The following is a 20,069-nucleotide window of genomic DNA, read 5'->3' as shown; positions in this document are numbered from 1 at the left end:
TTTTTTAATTAGACAAGGTACGTATTACAAAGCACAATAAATAAAATCCAATGAGTTTCATTAATAAATACATGCCCTGTCTAAGCGGGATAATCGCAAAGAGAATTCGCTTGTAAGGTAACAGCAAGATCATTACATTATCAAATACGAATGAAAAAATGTTGTACAATGGTTAAGCCGTTTCACTCGCATGAATTTTAGTGTCGCAACTACACAGCAAAAATGTTTTATTATGTTCTGATTATAGTCGGAGAGTAATATATATTCTATTTTTAAAATTTGTAGCCAAATTTTAGTCATTCTATTTATCATGAAAGCGTGTGGATGTACGTAAATATTTTTGCATTATAAAATTTTACCAACACGAATAAAAATTTATTCGAAGTTCAAATAGAAATTAGAAAATAGAATGTGACTTGTAATTAGATATAATGTTTCAGTGGTTTATAATAAGGACTATGTACACATTTTTATTTGAATGCACTACTTTTATATGAAATTTACTTTAATTCGATGTATAAAAACGATATTCTTTCGCTTACCTTGACTCACATTATCAGCTCAATGACAAATTTATTTTTATATAATTCTTTGTCCGAGAAACGGGCAAAGGTATTAATCCTAAATTCCTATAATTATAAAAAAAAAAACAGTTAGTCATCGATAGTTCGCCAATCGATTAAATCATTTTCTGTAATCGATAATATATCATAATATTGTGATATGAATAGGAAGTGTCGTCCTGTCTGTCATGTAGTATGTACTATGCGGGACATTGATGTTATTAAAATAATTCCATTGTTCGTTTATTAATATTGTAGATTTTTATGTAGTGTACCGCATTCTCGTAATTAATGTTGCTGATATCAAAATCATTTGGAAAGCTATAAGATTTACGAGGTAACAACTTCATTATAAAAATAATATTCGTGTCTAGGTCAATATGAAACTTATATGTGTACATAGGTCTTCGTTCTAGGCTTGTGAATATCCTAATTAATTAATAATATGAAATGTATACTCAAAAATAAATAGGTTGCCAATTATAATTGGAGTTTCAATTAAAATATCATTCATTTCAATCGTTTATTCCACTCGCTAAATTACAAATATAAAATTCATTCACAACACTTATATAAATAATATCACTATATTTTGCACGACAGAATGCAAGAAGTACAAATAGTTTTTTTTTTTTATATTCAGAACATCGAGAGCGGACTTATATACCGTTCCAAAATCAATTATATATTTTATTTTAATAATTAAAAAAAATATTATTTTGATAGTTTCATATATGTTAACCAAGTTTTGAGACTTACATTTTAGGAAAATAATTAAGAAATAGGCGTTACAAAATAGATAATACGTATGTATTTTAACATTAACGTATGTATTACACTATTTGAAATTATTCTATGAATATTGTTTCATGACAAGATTGATATGCCTTATTAAAAAAAGAGCGTGCAATTTTAGACTATTTAATATCCAGATAGAGTGTCGCGCAACAAAAGATCTAAACCAATCGAGCGAACTATATTATCTTATTATCTTGGTGTGCGTGACGGCTACGCTTGACACTCAAACGTCATACAACTTTACTAGTGTGCGTGTACAGAGGGGCCCATTGTTGGCCACAACTTTTTTCAACGCGTTCTCAGCTTTGATACTCTATCTAGACATATAAATAATCAACTAAGTACAGGTAACAAAGGTTGCTCTCAAATTCGCGCTCGAAGAAGTCTCACTTGTATGGAAATCGAACACATTAAAAAAAAACAAACTATTTTTCATTAAGTAATTTTGTATAATTTCCTTAAAAGGCATTCTGAATTTAGTAAAAATGTAGAAATGCATAAAATATCGACTATACAATGAAAATGACAAATGGCACTTTGAGTTCCAAATTTATCACTGGCTGGTAGGAAGTATACAATATCTATAATATCAGTATAACGAATACGGGCACAAGACAAATGTATACAAGTACATACGTATGAATTTATAACCGTTGATAATATTACTGAGGAAAAAATACCACGATTCGACGATCTTGATACTTTCTGTACATTTTTAAGAAGTACGTACCGACAGACGTGTCGGGTGTGAGCTACGAATAATTTCGGACTTATTTTTAATGCAACTCGTCCCTTTTTTATATTCAGGTTGCACCTTAATATTATTATCAACGATTTCTCGACTATCACCATTTTTTTATCCTATTTAAGTTTAAAAATAAAAAAATACTTTATCATACACCAGTCTTATGTACAAAATTCAATCATTTAAAAATATTAATTACAATTAATTTACAATTAATATTAACCTTATTCAAACGTTCAATATTTATTAAAAAAATATATTATTAATAATGAACTTACCCCGATTACAAAAATCAGTTTAGAAAAATTAAGTGAGATTTTAATACGTTTATTTTTTTTGAAGAAAAATAATCGCATCAATATTTCTTGGTTAATTGTCGATCACGTTCAAGTTATTTATTGAATGTTATTGAATAAGGATTTGTAAATATATTTTTAATATTTGATTAAATCATTTAAGGCAGAATGTTCACGAAATCCAAAACAGACCCGAATAAATCTGGTATCAATGCAGACTGTTTTGGCAAGATATTTTAGCAAATTAAATTTAACAACTTTAGACAAACACTGACACAATTTTTTTTTATATAAAAATAAGATAGTCTATTCGGCTGTAATTATTTTTTAAATATATTTAAACACTCTGTATAATTCTGATATGATCATTTTGTCACACAAGAATGATTCTTGGCCAAAAATATTGATCCAAAGTTGTCTTTTAAGACCTTACTCATTTCGTCTTATCAAATTCGAATTACTAAAACATACCGAATTGTACACAGCGTCGTTACTGCGCCTCCAGACCAGAGTCCAGGAAGTCTTTGATATGTAGAGGTACTGATCGGGGGAATACCCGGAACATCTGGAATAAAAAAAAATATATAATTAATATTATGCAAGACTCCAAAATAGTCCAATGAACCATATTTTATCTTATGGTATATACTGGCGGACGAGCACATGGGCCTGCCAATGGTAAGCGCCACCACCGCCCATAGACAATGGTGCTGTAAGAAATATTAACCATTCCTTACATCGACAATGACGAATAAAAAAATAAAAACGGTTGTAATTCATTTCACGCTCGGCGCTAAACGAAAAAATCTCAAGGAAACCTGTGTAAACAAATGTTTTTATTCATTATTTCGCAGTGGAACAAGATGAGGATACCTTCAAAGCGTCTCTAATAGGAAAATTAATCAAGAAGTGTCCGATTTCCGGACTGTGACTATTTATAAACAGGTTTTCCAAAAAAATATCATTTTTAAAATCGAAACCGTAAAGTGTAGATTTACATATTACGTTATACTTGAGATATCATACATATTACGACATTATGAACTTTAATTCTTAAGATAATTCTTTGTTTTATAACTACAAGAACACGTTAATTAACAAAGACGTAAGTCATTCTAAAATTCTGTAAAACTATAAAAATTTTATGTGCACTGGTATACCATCGAAAATATATCTATCATTGTGTGGCTATAATTCAAACAATATGTTAAAGATATACTTTTTTGGTACTATAGGTAAACTACAGAAACCGACTTACCTGATTAATATAATAAAGAGAGCTAGGTATGGTAATCTCGTGGTATTCTCTTCGAACGGCATCTACGATATGTTCAACAGCCTCTTGAGGTGAAAGGATCTTCATCAGAGAGGGGAACTTTATCTTCGGGTTCTTGCAGAGACCAGTGTCCACAATATACGGACAGATGCAGGTGAGTTTGATCTGGAAGAAAAGACGACATAAACATAAACAGCCTGTAAATTTCCCACTGCTGGGCTAAGGCCTCCTCTCCCTTTTGAGGAGAAGGTATGGAGCATATTCCACCACGCTGCTCCAATGCGGGTTGGTGGAATACATATGTGGCAGAATTTCGTTGAAATTAGACACATGCAGGTTTCCTCACGATGTTTTCCTTCACCGCCGAGCACGAGATGAATTATAAACACAAATTAAGCACATGAAAATTCAGTGGTGCTTGCCTGGGTTTGAACCCGAAATCATCGGTTAAGATGCACGCGTTCTAACCACTGGGCCATCTCGGCTCATTATAGAAAAGACGACAAATTAATACGAATTAGTTTAAAATAGTAATAACATTGGTAGAAAAAATAAACACTTTCAAAATATGTATGAGCATTACTCACTCCACTGAAATCCCTCGGGTCCTCTCTTAATTCTTCATGAACAGCTTCCATCATACCTCGCACAGCGAACTTAGTGCCACAGTAGGGTACCAAGTTACGAAGACCGATCACACCAGCCATGGACGACATGGCCACTATGTGCCCATGGTTACGTTCCATCATCCCGGGGAGGAAAGCTTGGAGAGTCTGAATATAAAGGCAAAACATAGCTACAAAATTATCCAAAAAATAACCTTTGGACATAAAATAATAGGTGAATTTTCTTTGTTTCAGTTTCGAAATATAATAAAAGAACAATTAATATCTAAATTTAAATATAACACTTGATCAATTTATAATATAATGCTGTGGACAAATTTCGTATTTTACTTCAGTAACCTTCTTGCACCCAGTTGCCAACTTACCCAAAGATGTGCCAGACAGTTGACTTCGAAGGCAGTACGTATCTCCTTCTCGCCAGTCTGTAGCAATGGCTTGCAGGGCATGATGCCTGCGTTGTTGATGAGGATTGTCACTTCACCCACCTCCTTGCGGATCTTTTCTGCCATTTCGTTGATCGAGGTGCGGCTTGTTACGTCACAGCTATGGACGGGATAGTTTAAATAAATATAAATTAACAGTCTTTATGTATGTGGTTTTAATAGGATTATTCACATTTATATTCAAAGAGTTGTAATTACCTTTTCGAAATTAGAGTTTAAAAATCATCTCGAGCTATATGGCGAGGAAAAAAGTCATAGATGGGATCTTAAGTATGACTGTAAGTTAAATTCCTAACCTATCTCTGCTACATGAAACATGATTTTAGCAAGCAGCAGCATTTGGATACCTAAGGATTAGGAAATAGTTGATCCAAAAATCATAAATCAAGATGTTTAATCATGTGTGTGATGCGTTAATTTATGAAGCTACTTTCGTTTTATGAAACATACGCGTATTTAGGTCGATCTGCAGTTAACAGTAGTTACGGATTTCCACATCCGAAGATGTCGGATGTCTGAACAAAATCGAAGGTTTAACAATTATGTATGTATTACGATTTGATAATTAATATTAACGTTAAACGTGTAACATATCTGTAAACATTAGATAATATTATTTATATCAACATTAAGATATTTTTTTATTTATAACATAATACTATATATATTTAATAAAAAGGCAAAACATCTCTCTCTATATATATATAAGTATATATATATATATTCTTTCTACGTCCAATTTTTCGCAAAGCATAAGATCATTTTGCTAAATATAAAACTTCGTGAAATATATAACAGTTATTCTATTTATAATTATTTTTTTTTATTTACAAAGTGTACCTGTTTAATAAAAATTAGAACTTACAGATAACTATGCGCTTTTCCTTTGCTATCCTTAATCATTTCGACGGTCTCCTGGTTGCCTGTGGAGTTGATGTCCACGCACACGATGGTGCCTCCGAGTTTAGCGAAGCTCAGCGCCATCTCACGGCCCATACCGTGGCCGGCGCCTGTGATCTGCAAATAAAGTAAGAAATAAAAAATCTGAATATCGACGCAAACTTAGGTGAACAAAAAACGCGATTTTATATTGGACCACTTAACTTTATTTATACTTGACAGACTTGTAAGTCCATGTTTTCAAACTTTCTTTACTGGACTTAAATTTATCTCAATCATTTCCTACTTTAAAAAATATCTAAATAGAGAATCAGCGTATACTACTATGATGATTTGCATTTCCTTCATTGATTCATATTTTTTAAGAATTAACCTCAATTCAAACACCTATTTATTTATGACTTAAAAACATTTTTGCTAACATTTTATTATGAATATGAATTCAGGATATAATTATGCAATCTTTGTAACCAAATCTAAGATCGCCATTGAGAAGTTTTTTTGTTTTGAAGGTTGGTTTTTTATTTAAGTTTATTAAAAATATATTACTTTAATGCAAATGAGGTTTAATTGGTCAATTGTATCCTATAATGTTCATTTTTAAATTATAATGGCATTCACTATTTTAGTATTTTTGGTTGTAACAAATTAACAACCGTATAGCCGATTCTGTTATCTACAATTTGTAAAATTGATCTAATAGAATTGGAATCAATGTTATCACTCTAATGTGATTGACCCTCCTGTGTCCTCCGAGACATTCTTTCGGTGATGACATTCGCAAAGCTAAACATTCGTTATATCTGCAAGAACGCAGCCTTATCCGGCGCACTTGAAATTACTAATATCTCGTTAATGATATACGATGATTCCGATGACGTCATCGTCAACATCATACTCTTGACATTTTATGATAACACACTTTTATTGCTTTCAAAATAGCTCAGATTAAAGATTGTGTACAATGAAATCAGTGATATTGATTGCTAATAATCGGCCTTTAGCTATTTAAGAACCGACCGATTCTCAACTAACTTACGAGAGACTTATAAAGAATGTTAAATATGTATGGACTACATATTCATTATTTTGGAGTGGCGGAATTATTTATTAAAAGTACCTATAATAAAAACAATTAACGTATCTAATTATAAGTCAACAGAGCATTTAATTAAATTATCGTTTTTATAATCTGAATTAAGTATACAATTATTATTGAGCATAGGCTTACAACTAAATGCATTTAGGTTAAGATGGAAAAAGGTGTCAGTAAAACGACAGCTTCAGTACCCGTTTACACGTGTAGCTTTAGTTACATTTTCTCGTGATTTGTTGCAACTTCTTTGTTGTTATTTGCGTAAATGCTTCCTTTTTTATATGGATTCTCTGCATTCTCGTGGTTTTGTACAATGTTAAAGCATGACCTTCAACGTATCCTAAATTATATCAATCGCACCTTCACTTGACAGACTTACCTAATAATTTGGATAAAGGTAAATTGTTTGAAAGATACAGGCAAAGAAAACTGACCAAATTTACTGTCGCAGTTCCCTAATTATTTGCGATTTGAAAAATCTTTTAACAACTGTGAAAAAATTCATTAATCTTACATTTCATAAGAGATTTTGTTTTTACTTTTCCTTAAATTATCTAGTGCATCTTTAACTTTTTAAGTAGGGGTTTTTTGGAATAATTTTGCGGTTTGTCAGATAATGTCTAAAAATATCTCTAAAAATATGACAGTTAATTAAAGATCATAACATCACCACAGAGGTTTAAGTATTCGCAGTATCAATTGTTTCTCACCATAAGCATTACATATCCAGCAGTACAGAGATTAATTTATTCGATGCCGTATTTGTGTAATTTTCTCTGTATGTACTAAATTGATACAAATATTATAATTTAGATTATATTCGTTATGTATATTAATAATGTATCATATTATGACCTTTGGCATTTTAATGTTAATGACCTCGACGCTGCGAGGCGCATAATTGTGTTCAGCGATAACAATCGTTTTTACATATCAATTTAAAATAAACACTAATAAAAAAACGCGGGTAAATCGTCAGAACTACCATTAAAATTCGACCTTGAGATTTCACTGTAATCAGCTTCAAGAAGTTTCCTCTTATCTATGCACGTATACTTAACTTTAATTTGCAAACAATTATACACATATAAACAATGATTAATTATTTTATTTAATCAAAATATACTCTGATATATTTTGTACTGTATGCTTTGCATTCATTTATTCAAATTCGAAGTGTACAGTGCGTATTAAATATATGTAAGTGTTATATCATAGCTCAGTCAGCACTATGCACGAATATTACTAAAAAATAATCAATTTTAATAATAAATTAATGAAATAAACGGTTTGAAAAGAATCACATTTTGTTGTATAGCAATAGGATATTGATACATTCAGTGGTACCCAGAAAGGGTTAAGAATAACTTTAGATTTATCTTGAGATTTATATTTATATATATTTAATCAAAATTAAATCATAACCATTAATTAATCAATAATAATAACTTACAAGTATAATTTCGCCCTTAACGCTTTTAGGTTCTGGGGGCACGAAAAACTTATAAATGCTGTAGAACCAGGTCGCGTACATCTTGACGATGAGCACGATCACCTCCAGGGTGAGCACTACGCCTTGGTAGATCTTCATGCTGATGCCTTGTTCATCCGTCCTGAAAATAGAAAATCGCTTTAAAGAATATGCTCAGCGGTATTTTTTTATGTAGATACGCATTTTTTGGAAGTAGTTAAAAAACGGACGTGAGAAGAAGCTTTAAATATCGTATAAAATTTGTGTTGCTGCGGTTTAGAATTTACAGAACTCCGAGCTTGATTCTTAAATCAAGTATGATTTATAATTTATCAAGCAAATATTATTTTTGGATGAACATATAAGATGAAGATGTTCATATAAGTATGGCATATACTTACTAGTATGGCCATGACCTATAACGGTGTATTACATATGCCATACTAGTAAGTCTATATATGTATATGTATATATATATATATATATATATATATACATATGTATTGTTGAACGAAGTTTGAGTGACGTCGCCGGGGAAGTGACGTCACCGGACAGACGACGTGGCAGAAGAAAAGATATGACAGGGGGCGGCCATATTTAGTTGACTTAAGATAGAATTGAATAGTCGGTTGCTTATGATTTGAGTTCTTTAATGTTTTTGTGCTGTATATGATTGTTACTTGTGTATATTTTTTTCAATATTTGATGATTGATAGATTATATATGTATAATACGCCGTTATAGGTCTATATAAATAGTAATCGATCGTCAGTAAGTGAAAAGTGTCGTGCATAATCAATATTGTTTTTCCTGTACGGTGTATATGCCGCAACGTGCATCAGACAGAGTTGTTGTTCGCGCTTGCATAAACGTTTCCGATATAGTTTTATCGACGTACAATAGTCGGACTGTGAGTTGTTCAATATATATTTTTTTGATAATTACAATTAATTAATACAGTAGCTAGATTTCATAAAAATAATTATCTTAAGTTGTCTCAAGCATAAAACTTGCAAAAATCGTTATTTTTTATTTTATATAGGTTGATGGGAAAACCCCCGCCTAATGAAATGCTTTTTATTTCTTCAATGTACATAATGTACATTAATACCTTGGGAATCAAAATTGTATGTCCCTTATGCCTATAGTAATATGCTCATTCACAATTTAAAACGGAACAGGAATACGAATTATTGTCTTTTGTTGTTGTAGAACTCTTGGATGGTTCATTTTCATGATACTCTTCAACCCATATAATATTTATAATTATTTTATCTTCTTCTATCTAAGTAGCAAATACCAAAAATTTGCTAATTAATTAACGAACTCCGCAACTACATATAAACGGTAATTTAATTTGCATGGAACTGTTGACACAAGACCAAATCGATACTCCGATACCGCAAACCACATAAGGTGACTCGCGACTGATGACGACATCATTAATTTATTTATTACTTGAAGGGAAAATTACATTCATCATTATTATAAATTATATATGATTAGAATTATTGCGGTTGCAGACATTTCATTTTCTGTAAATATTTCTTATAACTAGCTCAATTTCTATTCCTTTCTATTAATTTATAATGTTGTTAATATAATATAATCAGAATGAGGAGCTACTTCATAATAGTTTTACCTCGAAGTGATTGCTTCCGTCTAATATACGGATTACACAAATTTTATTTAATTCGACATTTATTAAAGCAAGGACTTTCGCCTTCTTTAGAAATTTGCGTTCACATCTATCTACAATATCCTCAAATTAGCTTGAGTATGAGGACGAACAAATGTGCCATTTGATTTTCACCAGCACCATCAGAGACTTTGGTGCTGTAAGAAATATTAACCATTTCTTACATCACCAATACGCCAACAACCTTAAAAACGATGATATTATAACTAACCATAGATATACTAACTAATTTACATTTCGAACCGGAACACAACAATAGTAGAATATCTTATGAGTGGGTAGTAACAGCCAAGGCTTGAAAGCCCTACCAGTAGGTTCTTCTATAATATTTAAGTCGCTCAAGGTTCCTTACAACAGCACTATTTTGGCCAATACTTTTACCGTCCTTGCCGCACGTTTCTGGAACTCTCTTCCTGTTTACATTTACCTACCTTAACAATCCTACTATTAAATATTTTAAACTTGAAATAAAACTGCAAATTATGCCTTCCACTTTAATTTAATTTTAGTTCGAGATCATTTTTTTTTTTGGTATGTACGTATGTATGTATATTAAAGTTAATTTAACAATTTTGTTTTCAAATGATGTTTTATTTAATAACATATACCTACATCACATATTATACTACTTTAGAGTTTTTGAAAAGGATCTTTTACAAAAGTTAAGTAATCTATCGTTTTAAATTGCCGCGACGATCGGAATTGCGATTCAACGGGGAAATGCTGCTAGCATTCCATTCCACACGGTCATAGTTTGTACAGTAACCAATTTTAATTTCTATTGGTATATATATATTATTTATTATATTTACTTATTAATATATATTTATATTGCCTCAAAGTTAATGATTCTTATGGAAATAAAGATGAAATTATAATAACCATAATTATTCTAATTAAATATCTTTTGTTTCTAACTTTTAGTTTTTGTAAGACATTTTTTGTAAATTTTCTGATGAGTTTGGGAACATATTTAGATTGTAATTGTAATAATGTGGTTTCTCAGTAACACTTTAACAAGATACAGAGATACGATTTAAATGACGCAAATATCACTGCGAAATACTTTCAATGTTAAAAATAACAATGTTTTAACACCTTCCTTTTCGATTGTTGATGACATTGTACCGTCCAATTCTGGAGCGAGTTATGACCTTATTGTGGCAATGTCGACTGTAAACTTATTTAGTTATAAAAAAATTACAAGCATAACTTCGCCCTTAGCATCTTTATTTCCTGTGGGGCACGAAAAACTTGTAACTGCTGTAAAATTAGATTGCGTAAATCTTGACGATGATCACTCTAAGGCAAGCACTAAACCTTAGAACACTAATTAGAGAATTAGTAACGATATTCATAATATAAACCTAAAAACAAATTATTTTTATTACAGACAACAGTTAATCTTCAGATAGAATTAAAGCATATGACTGCTAATCGAACCAAACATCTTGTGAAAAATATCTCGCTCTTAAGAATTTCAATAGATTTTTAATGATATTTTTAATGTCTGAGATTCAGATTATTTTTGTGAACAAAGATAGGTTGAGCCTGGAAGTATCTTTGAAGAAACCCATAAAAAATATAATCGTTGAAGGTGATTGGTACGTGAAAATGATTTTGCATGAACTGAAACATAAGATAGCATGGAATGATTTTTATATTTTAATGTTCGTATTTATCGCTTCATTAAAAATACCTCAAGTATTAATAGCCGCTTTAGAATTTCAACTAACTAATTAACAGAAAATTGACGTCAAGTCTAAAGTCCACTAGTGGTGATCAATTTTGTTATTAAAGAATATAAACAAACAACAGCCTTGTTAGGGTCATGATCAGGTCATACGAATGAAGATGTGATTATTTAGGAGACAAGAAACAACAACTTTGTATACATTATGTCATATGTGAAATATTAGATAGATAATATCTTCTACCGGTGGTAGATTTACATTTAACATAGTTCTGTAAAATGATGATTGAATTGATGTGCTCATAAAAGCCTGCTGGAATAAAGAATATTTTGATACAACGCACAGCCTGAGCCAGTATTTCAAACGCGATGGATTTTTTCTCAAAAATTGTTATTGAAATGTTGAGCACTAAGAAAGGATTTTTCTAAATTCATTAAGGGTCAAATTTGGGTTGTAAGTTTTTATGAAAATTCGTCAGTTCTGATGTTAGAAATATGGAAATCGATATTAAGTCTTATGTCAATATGTTAAAGACAGTTGTTATAGCTATTTTGAAAATTAGTCACCTAAAGGGTGCAACATAGGATGAAAGTTTATATGGGAGTTCGTCATTCTTGAAAGTAAGAAATATGGAAATTGATGTTTAGACGTTTATTTATGAAAACAACTATTACGACATTTTTGAATATTTTCTTTTGTATCACCCAAAAGTATATCGCCAAAGTCACCCAGACTTTGGAGAGATACATTTGGAAAGAAGATCAACTTTTTTCATGGTTTGATATATAATAGAAATCAGTGTTTAGGTATCTGTTTCTCAGTTCATTCAATGCATACATTCAATTAATCGCTAAAGAGGGTAAAATTAGGGTTGGGTTACACAGAACGTATGTACGAACGTAATCAAAGAAAAATGAGGGTACGGGCAATGGTTTTAAAAATATCTATTACTTAAGAAAAATCGTTGGGCGACCTTAATAATTTGATTGGATATCCCATCGAGTCTTCGGCTAGTGGTATTATACATTTTTATTACAATGTATATATAATTCATACCTACAAGCTAAAGTGACTTATTGCGAGGTGATTATAATACTGTACTATCAATAAAACTGAGCTCAACGACTTGCGGTTTCATTCGTACAGATGATTGGTGGTGATTGTCGATCGAATACCTATTTATAATAGATTTATATTTACAAGCATAAACGACGACCAGTCGACGACCAATTTATTAACACTGTATTTAACTGAAAAACAGCATTAAGCCTCTATGAGTCTTTTTGATCTGATCCGGAATGAATACCCTAAAATTAAATTTTTTACTATTTTATTTTTTTAATTCGAAGTCTATTTGAATGTAGAAAAATATTAATAATAGTTAATATTAACCTAGTGGTAGGGTTTTGTACGAGCTCGTTCAGTTAAGTACATCCACACACTTTGAAGGGTGAGTGAGCTAGTGTAACAGGCACAAGGGACGTATCTTAGTTTTCAAAATTGGCGGCCCATTGGCGGTGTAAGTAATGGCTATTATTTCTTATAGCGCCAATGTCTATGGTCGGTGATTATAACCTAAATCAAAAATAAATATATAACTAGGTGACACGTCCAAACGTAGTGGTCGCAACGACAACTCAAGAGTCGATTATTAAATCTACTCTATCGACGTCGCTCGGCGATACTATTGACGTTAATAATTAATTATTATTCTAGAAGCTTCTAAATATGAAATTACTGATAAATAATACTATCGAAACTCTATACGGCCTTGCCATGCGCATGAATCGCTGGCGCGTTGCAGTTAGCAGGAAATAAAGTACATAATTATGCTATTATGATACAAACGATTTTTTAACATACAACTTGTACAAATACAATGTTTTCATCATTCCGACTTGATTCATTTAGAACAGTCACTGGTTTTAATTGGCTAGCTCATTCAAAGTATCATCGTGTACTGGTCGCGATTGCGATAATATGCACGTATAAAAATACAGATTCTTGGTATGTATATGCCCATAAACAGTAAAGTCAGACGATGATATCAAGTTTTACAGGCAAACTTTAAAAGATATTGTGGATTACAAATTTAGAAGTATAATCTATATACGAGTTTCTATAATCTATATAATTGAATATATACGAAATTAATGTAATACAATCCATAACAAGACTGACTTACACTTGACTTTCAGCTGAACAATGATAATACATTTAAATTAAATTATCAGCCAACTAATTGTTTCATGATTGTAAAAAATAAAAACAAAAAAAGACACTTAGTTGTAAATGATATTAATGCAGTACCTGGTATGGTGAGTATTTTGTTAGAGATCAACCAATAATAAATAATACTAAATCGCAGAAAGTATCAATACTAGATTACAATATCACGATACTAGATCACAATATTAGTCACGAGGAGCTGTGCCGATATATTTCTCGGACATGTGAACACAATACGCGTATACAATTACGTTTAACCGATTGCCATCATCTGCTGCTGCCTCACATGCACGACAGATATCATTTCCATCAAACAGATTGCGCATATTTGAAAAAAAGGATATTTGAAATTTACTTTCTGCTTAAACACATATTCAGAAATATTTTAGTCTTTACTCTCTCCTAACCATAACAGGAAAACAGCCAAATAAACAACATTTGACAGCAAATTGACGCGATATCATTGGTCGAGAGCTTGATTAATCACTAACAGGAAAATATTCACTATGGATTTGCGAAAAAAAGGCGTTTTGAACGTCGACGAAACTGTTATCGGAGTTTTGATAGTAAAATAAAATTGGAAATATGTACTTAAGTGCAATAGTGATTTTATATCAAGATACGATTCAGCAAAATCAAATAAATCTGTACTAAAATGATAAATGTAAAACGAACTCTGTATATCAGTATGTAACGCTTTCACTACTAAACGACATAACTAAATTTGATACGGTCACTAAGAAATTAGTAAGTATGGCACAAAATATTGTTTGTTATGTGATCTTAATATAACATCATCAAGACAAATGCTCCGGTGTTTATAACTGGTTTTAGCTAGGTTTAAAATAATAATATTTTTTAACAAAAATCATATTGTATACATATAAAGTATCTATACTAAATATATCGTAGTTATTCGCGATGGTTGATTCTTATTCATGGTTACTTTTGGTTGAATTTTGAAATAAAACATGAAACAAAACAACAACAATTTTCTTAAAAGCACCCAAGTAACAAATATAGATTCATGAATCGAGATCATTCATATAGTTTCACATTCGTAAAACTAGATATCATAGTCTGAGTTTAGAATCATAGTTTGATTCTAAACTCAGACTATGATATCTAGTTTTATTATAAATTTCGTAAATACAAAGATGATACAAAAAAGATGACATTGAATCTATGAATTATTACTATTCAATATTAAATATTTAGTTAAACATTAAAAAAAGAGCAACAACAGGTTATTTTTTCATACATGCATGACATGTGAGAATTGTGAAGGATATTAATACATATGTATGAGTGAGTAACAAAAAACGTAACGTCCCATTTGAATAAGTTAGAAACACAACAATGACTCTTGTATTGTGTTTGGTTAAATTTAATGAAAATACTGACACAGTAAGATCTTGATCGTATTCTCACAAATCTGATATCGAGACTAGATATATAAGATCAAGATAGATAGATAGATAGATAGATAGATAGATAGATAGATAGATAGATAGATAGATAGATAGATAGATAGATAGATAGATAGATAGATAGATAGATAGATAGATAGATAGATAGATAGATAGATAGATAGATAGATAGATACGATCAAAATTTCGAATGATGATGTTTTTTTCGCCGATTTTGGCCAAGTTAACTGACATCAGTGTGTGTGAAAGTGAAAACTTTGCCTACTTCCAAGCTTCGTATTTCCAATGAAAATATTTAAAAAAAAAACATTAAAATGTTTGACTGCATCGGGAATAAAGCGGTAGCTAGTTATAGATATATATATATAAAAATATTATTTTCCAAAAACTGATTTCAAAATATTTCCTGAATGCTCTAAATCAAAGAAAAATTTAACCTTGTCCAGAACCAACTACATTTTAAGGCGTAAGTAGGTGATATAGGTTACCTAATGGTAAGTGGTCACCACCGGCCATAGGCATTGACACTGTAAGAAATTGTAATCAATCTTTTTATCATTAACGCGGCACCAACCTTCATAAAGTAAAGTGTTATGTTCCTTGTCCAAGCCAGACCACAACAAACCTAAGTATTGTTGCTTAGCGGTAGAATACAGGATGACTGGGTGATACCTACCCAGAAGGGATGCATAATAGCCCATCCATCAACGAAATTAATATAGGATCACCAGCTTGGAGCTAAATAAAGTCCGAAGTAAAAAGTACTAACAAATCACTAAAATAAAAATTCGCACATGCATAAAACCATATAACATATATATGCAGACGAATCGAGAACTTCCTTATTATTTTATTCATAATAAAATCGTACAATGTATCTAACGGCAATGGGATTGTGTCGGAATATTAGATATCTGAATTTAGATTTGGTCTTGGTTTTATAAGTAACGTTTACGTGACGTGAAATATAAAATAATTTTGGCAGTACAGGATAGATACATGTTATCATAATTCAAACAGTGTCTGCGAATTTATTTGCGTAGGAATCGGACTGTAAGACATATTGCTTGGAATGAGTATCCTTCAAATTAAAACAATATTAAACGAATACTGTTAAAAATAACGAAAATCACTAACAATTTTTAAGGCAATTTATCGTTATAATGTGAATTACCAATTATTTTGGTTGTCATAATTATATTGGTGATTTTCCATTCAAATTTCCATAGCATATGATTATGATTTTGAAATTTTTCATAATGTTAGTAACAATCATGATAATAACAGATCATTTAATATTTTAAAGTTACCTATTTTTATTATGTCGACACCGGACACTTAGCTATTATTGCTGCCAATTGATGGTAAGTGGTTGGCATCAAACAAAGACAGAAACATTGAACCTCCCATACATCACCGATGCGCCACTTCCCTTGTGTCTATATTTACACTGGATAAATTTCCCTACAAACCGGAACACAACAATAGCAAGTATTTGGATGTAGAATATGTAATAGATGGGTGGTACCTATTCGGACATGCACAAAGTCTCAGTACCACAATATTTTCAGTGGTTTTTTAAAAACCTGACAGACAAAATTATTTGAGCATTAGTATGAATTAGTGTAATATTATATAACACTCGGCTAACCTGTTAAGTTAAGCCTCATTGAATCGATCGTCATTTCCTGATCCGGATTCTTGAATATCGTTTGATTTTCTCTTCCAAAGTCTCGATCAAAAGTCTTGCTAATGATTTTTTATAGAAATAACTAAGACTTTTTTTTTTTAATCAATAAGAATATGGCTTCTGTATGACGTATTATGTATAGACCCGGCTATAGAGCGGGGTATGCTATGGAGCAAACTTACTAAATTAAATATATTATAAGCATATACCAATTGAAACACAATGTAAATAAAGGCTAAGTCACAACTAGTCTTTGATGAGAATGGTCGTAAGCAAACGTTTCATTACGAAATACTTCATACTATTGTGTAAACTGGTCAGAAATATTTCAAAATCCCGAACACTTTAAGTGTAAATAACATATAGATGAAGGAATATTTAGAAAGAACAAAGTTTATTTTATTTTATAATCTATTCAACGAGTTCTTCAGTCACTCGGTCGAGCACTCCTAGGGAACATAATACTCGCACCACACATTGGTCAATGCGCGTGGCTAAGAGATAAGTGAAATTATTACTGCATATAAGACCATCCTAAGAAAAGATTTGTCCAATTAAGGTCATCCAAGGTCAAAGTGGCCAATGAAGGTCACGCGCATTATCCAATGAGCGCACAAGAGCAATTTCTTTTAGGAGCTCGTCTCGTGGAATGGTCTTTAGAATCTCATGTTCGTCTATACTATACGCGAACTTATTCAACCTAAACTTTCTACGAATAAATACGAAAATGTTTGCAGTAATTACCAAAAAGGACTTAGATCACTCGATCACCAATTGACCTTGCAATGACGTAGATAATTGTTCATTTTAAAGCGATGAATTTGACAATACAAATAGTAAAAAAAGGCAAATTAAATTAACTACACTGAAACTATGTGACTAATATTCGTCCGTCCGAACGTCCGACTCGTAAGTAAGTTTCGACATTGATCGGCTTAAATCGACTCGTTTAACATACTCATTAAGGGTATTTCAAAAGGGTCTTAAGAAATAAGTTCGAGGTATTCGTATTGTTTTTTTCGTGTAGAAAGAGCAATGTAGAACATGGGCTTTTTATAAATATAATTCATACAACGCGTCCTCCAGTGATCGAAATTCGACCGTAATTCATTGCTACTAAAATAAAATTTGAGATTCATATAAGTAATTATACCTAATTCCTAAATTAATTTTAGTTTTCTGCACTCCTCCATATAAACGTTAATGATGGCAACACTCTTCCGTGAGCGTAATATGCTTAGTAGGATATATAATATACAATAATAGGTAGTTAGGATTTGCACAACTATTGTGTACAAAAACCAAATAAACTGTGGTAAAATAAATATGTGGTTGGTGATCTTTGTGCCAACCCATCTGGGTAGCTACTAACTACCCATCACATATTCTACCGTCAAACAGCAATACGTAGAATTGGTCTGTACCAGTTTGAAGGATGAGTGAGCTAGTGTAACTACATGCACAAGGGACACGTCTTAATTCCCAAGGATGGTGGCGTATTGGCGATGTAAGGAATTGTTAATATTTGTTACAGCGCCAATGTCTATGGTGCTAGTGGGCTACTGGTAGAGAATATGTTCGTCCGCCTACATGTTTAAAAAAAATGGCATGTGTTAAATTGTATTTTAATTGACAAAGTATATATTTGAGCATTAAGCAAATATATCAGCGCAATGGACTTTTGTGCGTTTCAATGAATAGGAGACCAAAATTGGTACAACGTTGTACAGAGTACAAATGTCAGTAGTTGATTTATAACAATTTATTCCTCAATTATTGTGATAGAGCGAGTCAACGTCCAGAATCTTCATTATTATTCAATAGCCTAAGCAAATAACAACTCACCCAACTTGTGTCGAATGTCCAAGGTCAGTAATAAAAAAAATACATTCAACAAAATCGTTAATTAAGAATTACATTAAAATATAAACGTTTTATCATAAAATAATATGATAGGAACATTTGTGTTATCTATACTAGAGAGAGACACAGAGAGAAAGTGGAATTAACTGACGAAGACTTTATCAATGTCATCCAGACTGTAGCAGCTTTATAGGATAAGAGATTGTAACATCAAAATGAACCTAAGGAACTGAAACGTCGTGGTTTTCGATAAGCTGACTGGATGCAGAATGAAGAATAATAATAATAATATTATTTCAGGATAAGATTTAAACGTAAATATATAGTAGACGTAGATATACATTTTGCAGTCAACGTAGCTAACAAAACAAAGATTTATTAAAAAAAATTCTTAAATTATTTATTTAAATTCTTTGTACAAGATTTACATATTATATCATTAGATGTAAGATTATTTGATGCTATTAAAAACCGGCTTTTGGAATCATACCAAAACATACGAACATTCCAGAACTTTTAATACGTCTAGACGAATCAATTACTTGTGAATTAATCTAATCAATAACAGAATCTAAATGTCAGAATAGTTAGAACACTTAAATCTCAAACAAACATCTGTCTAATTCTTGTTAATATCTCATATGCTGCTCGATGGTGATGGAAAATATCAATATAATAATAAGGAGGAAACCAAAATCAAAATGAATATCCACATCTACCATTCCGTATGGGAATAACGTTTAAAAATAAGCTCGTAATATCTTTAAAAGGAAAGAAACTCTTAGTCAGGCAGTGAAACATTTACTGAATGGAAATCTGCCAAACGTATATCCATCAACCTGAATGGGAACAGCTTGGTAAAATAAGCTCGGAACTATCTTCTCAAAACGATAAAAGCCTTAACTCTATGTTAGACATATACAGACTATCCCATACCTCTTTTATTTAATGACACTCATGTTAAATAAGCGAAAATTATCAACACTTAAATATTCGATACACACGAATAATTCTTTTCAAGACGATTATTTATTATTATTTTCATAATTTTTTCGTTTATCAAAAGGTAATTGCGATTTATGCATAATATATAATGCATTTAACATTAATTGTATATAATTATACGATGTGTAACTAGTCTAACTACGTATTTTATTTGTCATTTTTTACGTTATTTTTAAGATTATTAGTTCATCATTGTTTATTGCAATATGTATTATAAATATGTCGATAGGATTGCGAAGTGATAA

The 20,069-nt window shown here is 31.2% G+C and overlaps 1 protein-coding gene across 3 annotated transcripts in view; it reads right to left on the bottom strand.

Annotated features, from left to right (window-relative positions):
- Positions 1–1,072: 1,072 nt before the first annotated feature.
- Positions 1,073–20,069, bottom strand: part of LOC113402128 (estradiol 17-beta-dehydrogenase 11-like) — a 35,909-nt gene continuing 16,912 nt past the window's right edge. For all 3 annotated transcript variants that reach the window (XM_026642277.2, XM_026642281.2, XM_026642279.2), the window contains 6 exons: positions 8,197–8,356; positions 5,613–5,764; positions 4,670–4,847; positions 4,266–4,451; positions 3,661–3,843; positions 1,073–2,967 (listed from right to left, as the gene is read on the bottom strand). In XM_026642277.2, the coding sequence (XP_026498062.1) occupies positions 2,893–2,967; positions 3,661–3,843; positions 4,266–4,451; positions 4,670–4,847; positions 5,613–5,764; positions 8,197–8,356 (934 nt within the window). In that variant the 3' untranslated portion in view covers positions 1,073–2,892. The remainder of the gene's footprint in view (positions 2,968–3,660; positions 3,844–4,265; positions 4,452–4,669; positions 4,848–5,612; positions 5,765–8,196; positions 8,357–20,069) is intronic.

Source organism: Vanessa tameamea, chromosome 2 (genome assembly GCF_037043105.1).
Source record: "Vanessa tameamea isolate UH-Manoa-2023 chromosome 2, ilVanTame1 primary haplotype, whole genome shotgun sequence".
Taxonomy (NCBI): domain Eukaryota; kingdom Metazoa; phylum Arthropoda; class Insecta; order Lepidoptera; family Nymphalidae; genus Vanessa; species Vanessa tameamea.
The sequence above is the reverse complement of the archived record's forward strand: the minus strand, read 5'-3'. Positions and strand labels throughout refer to the sequence as shown.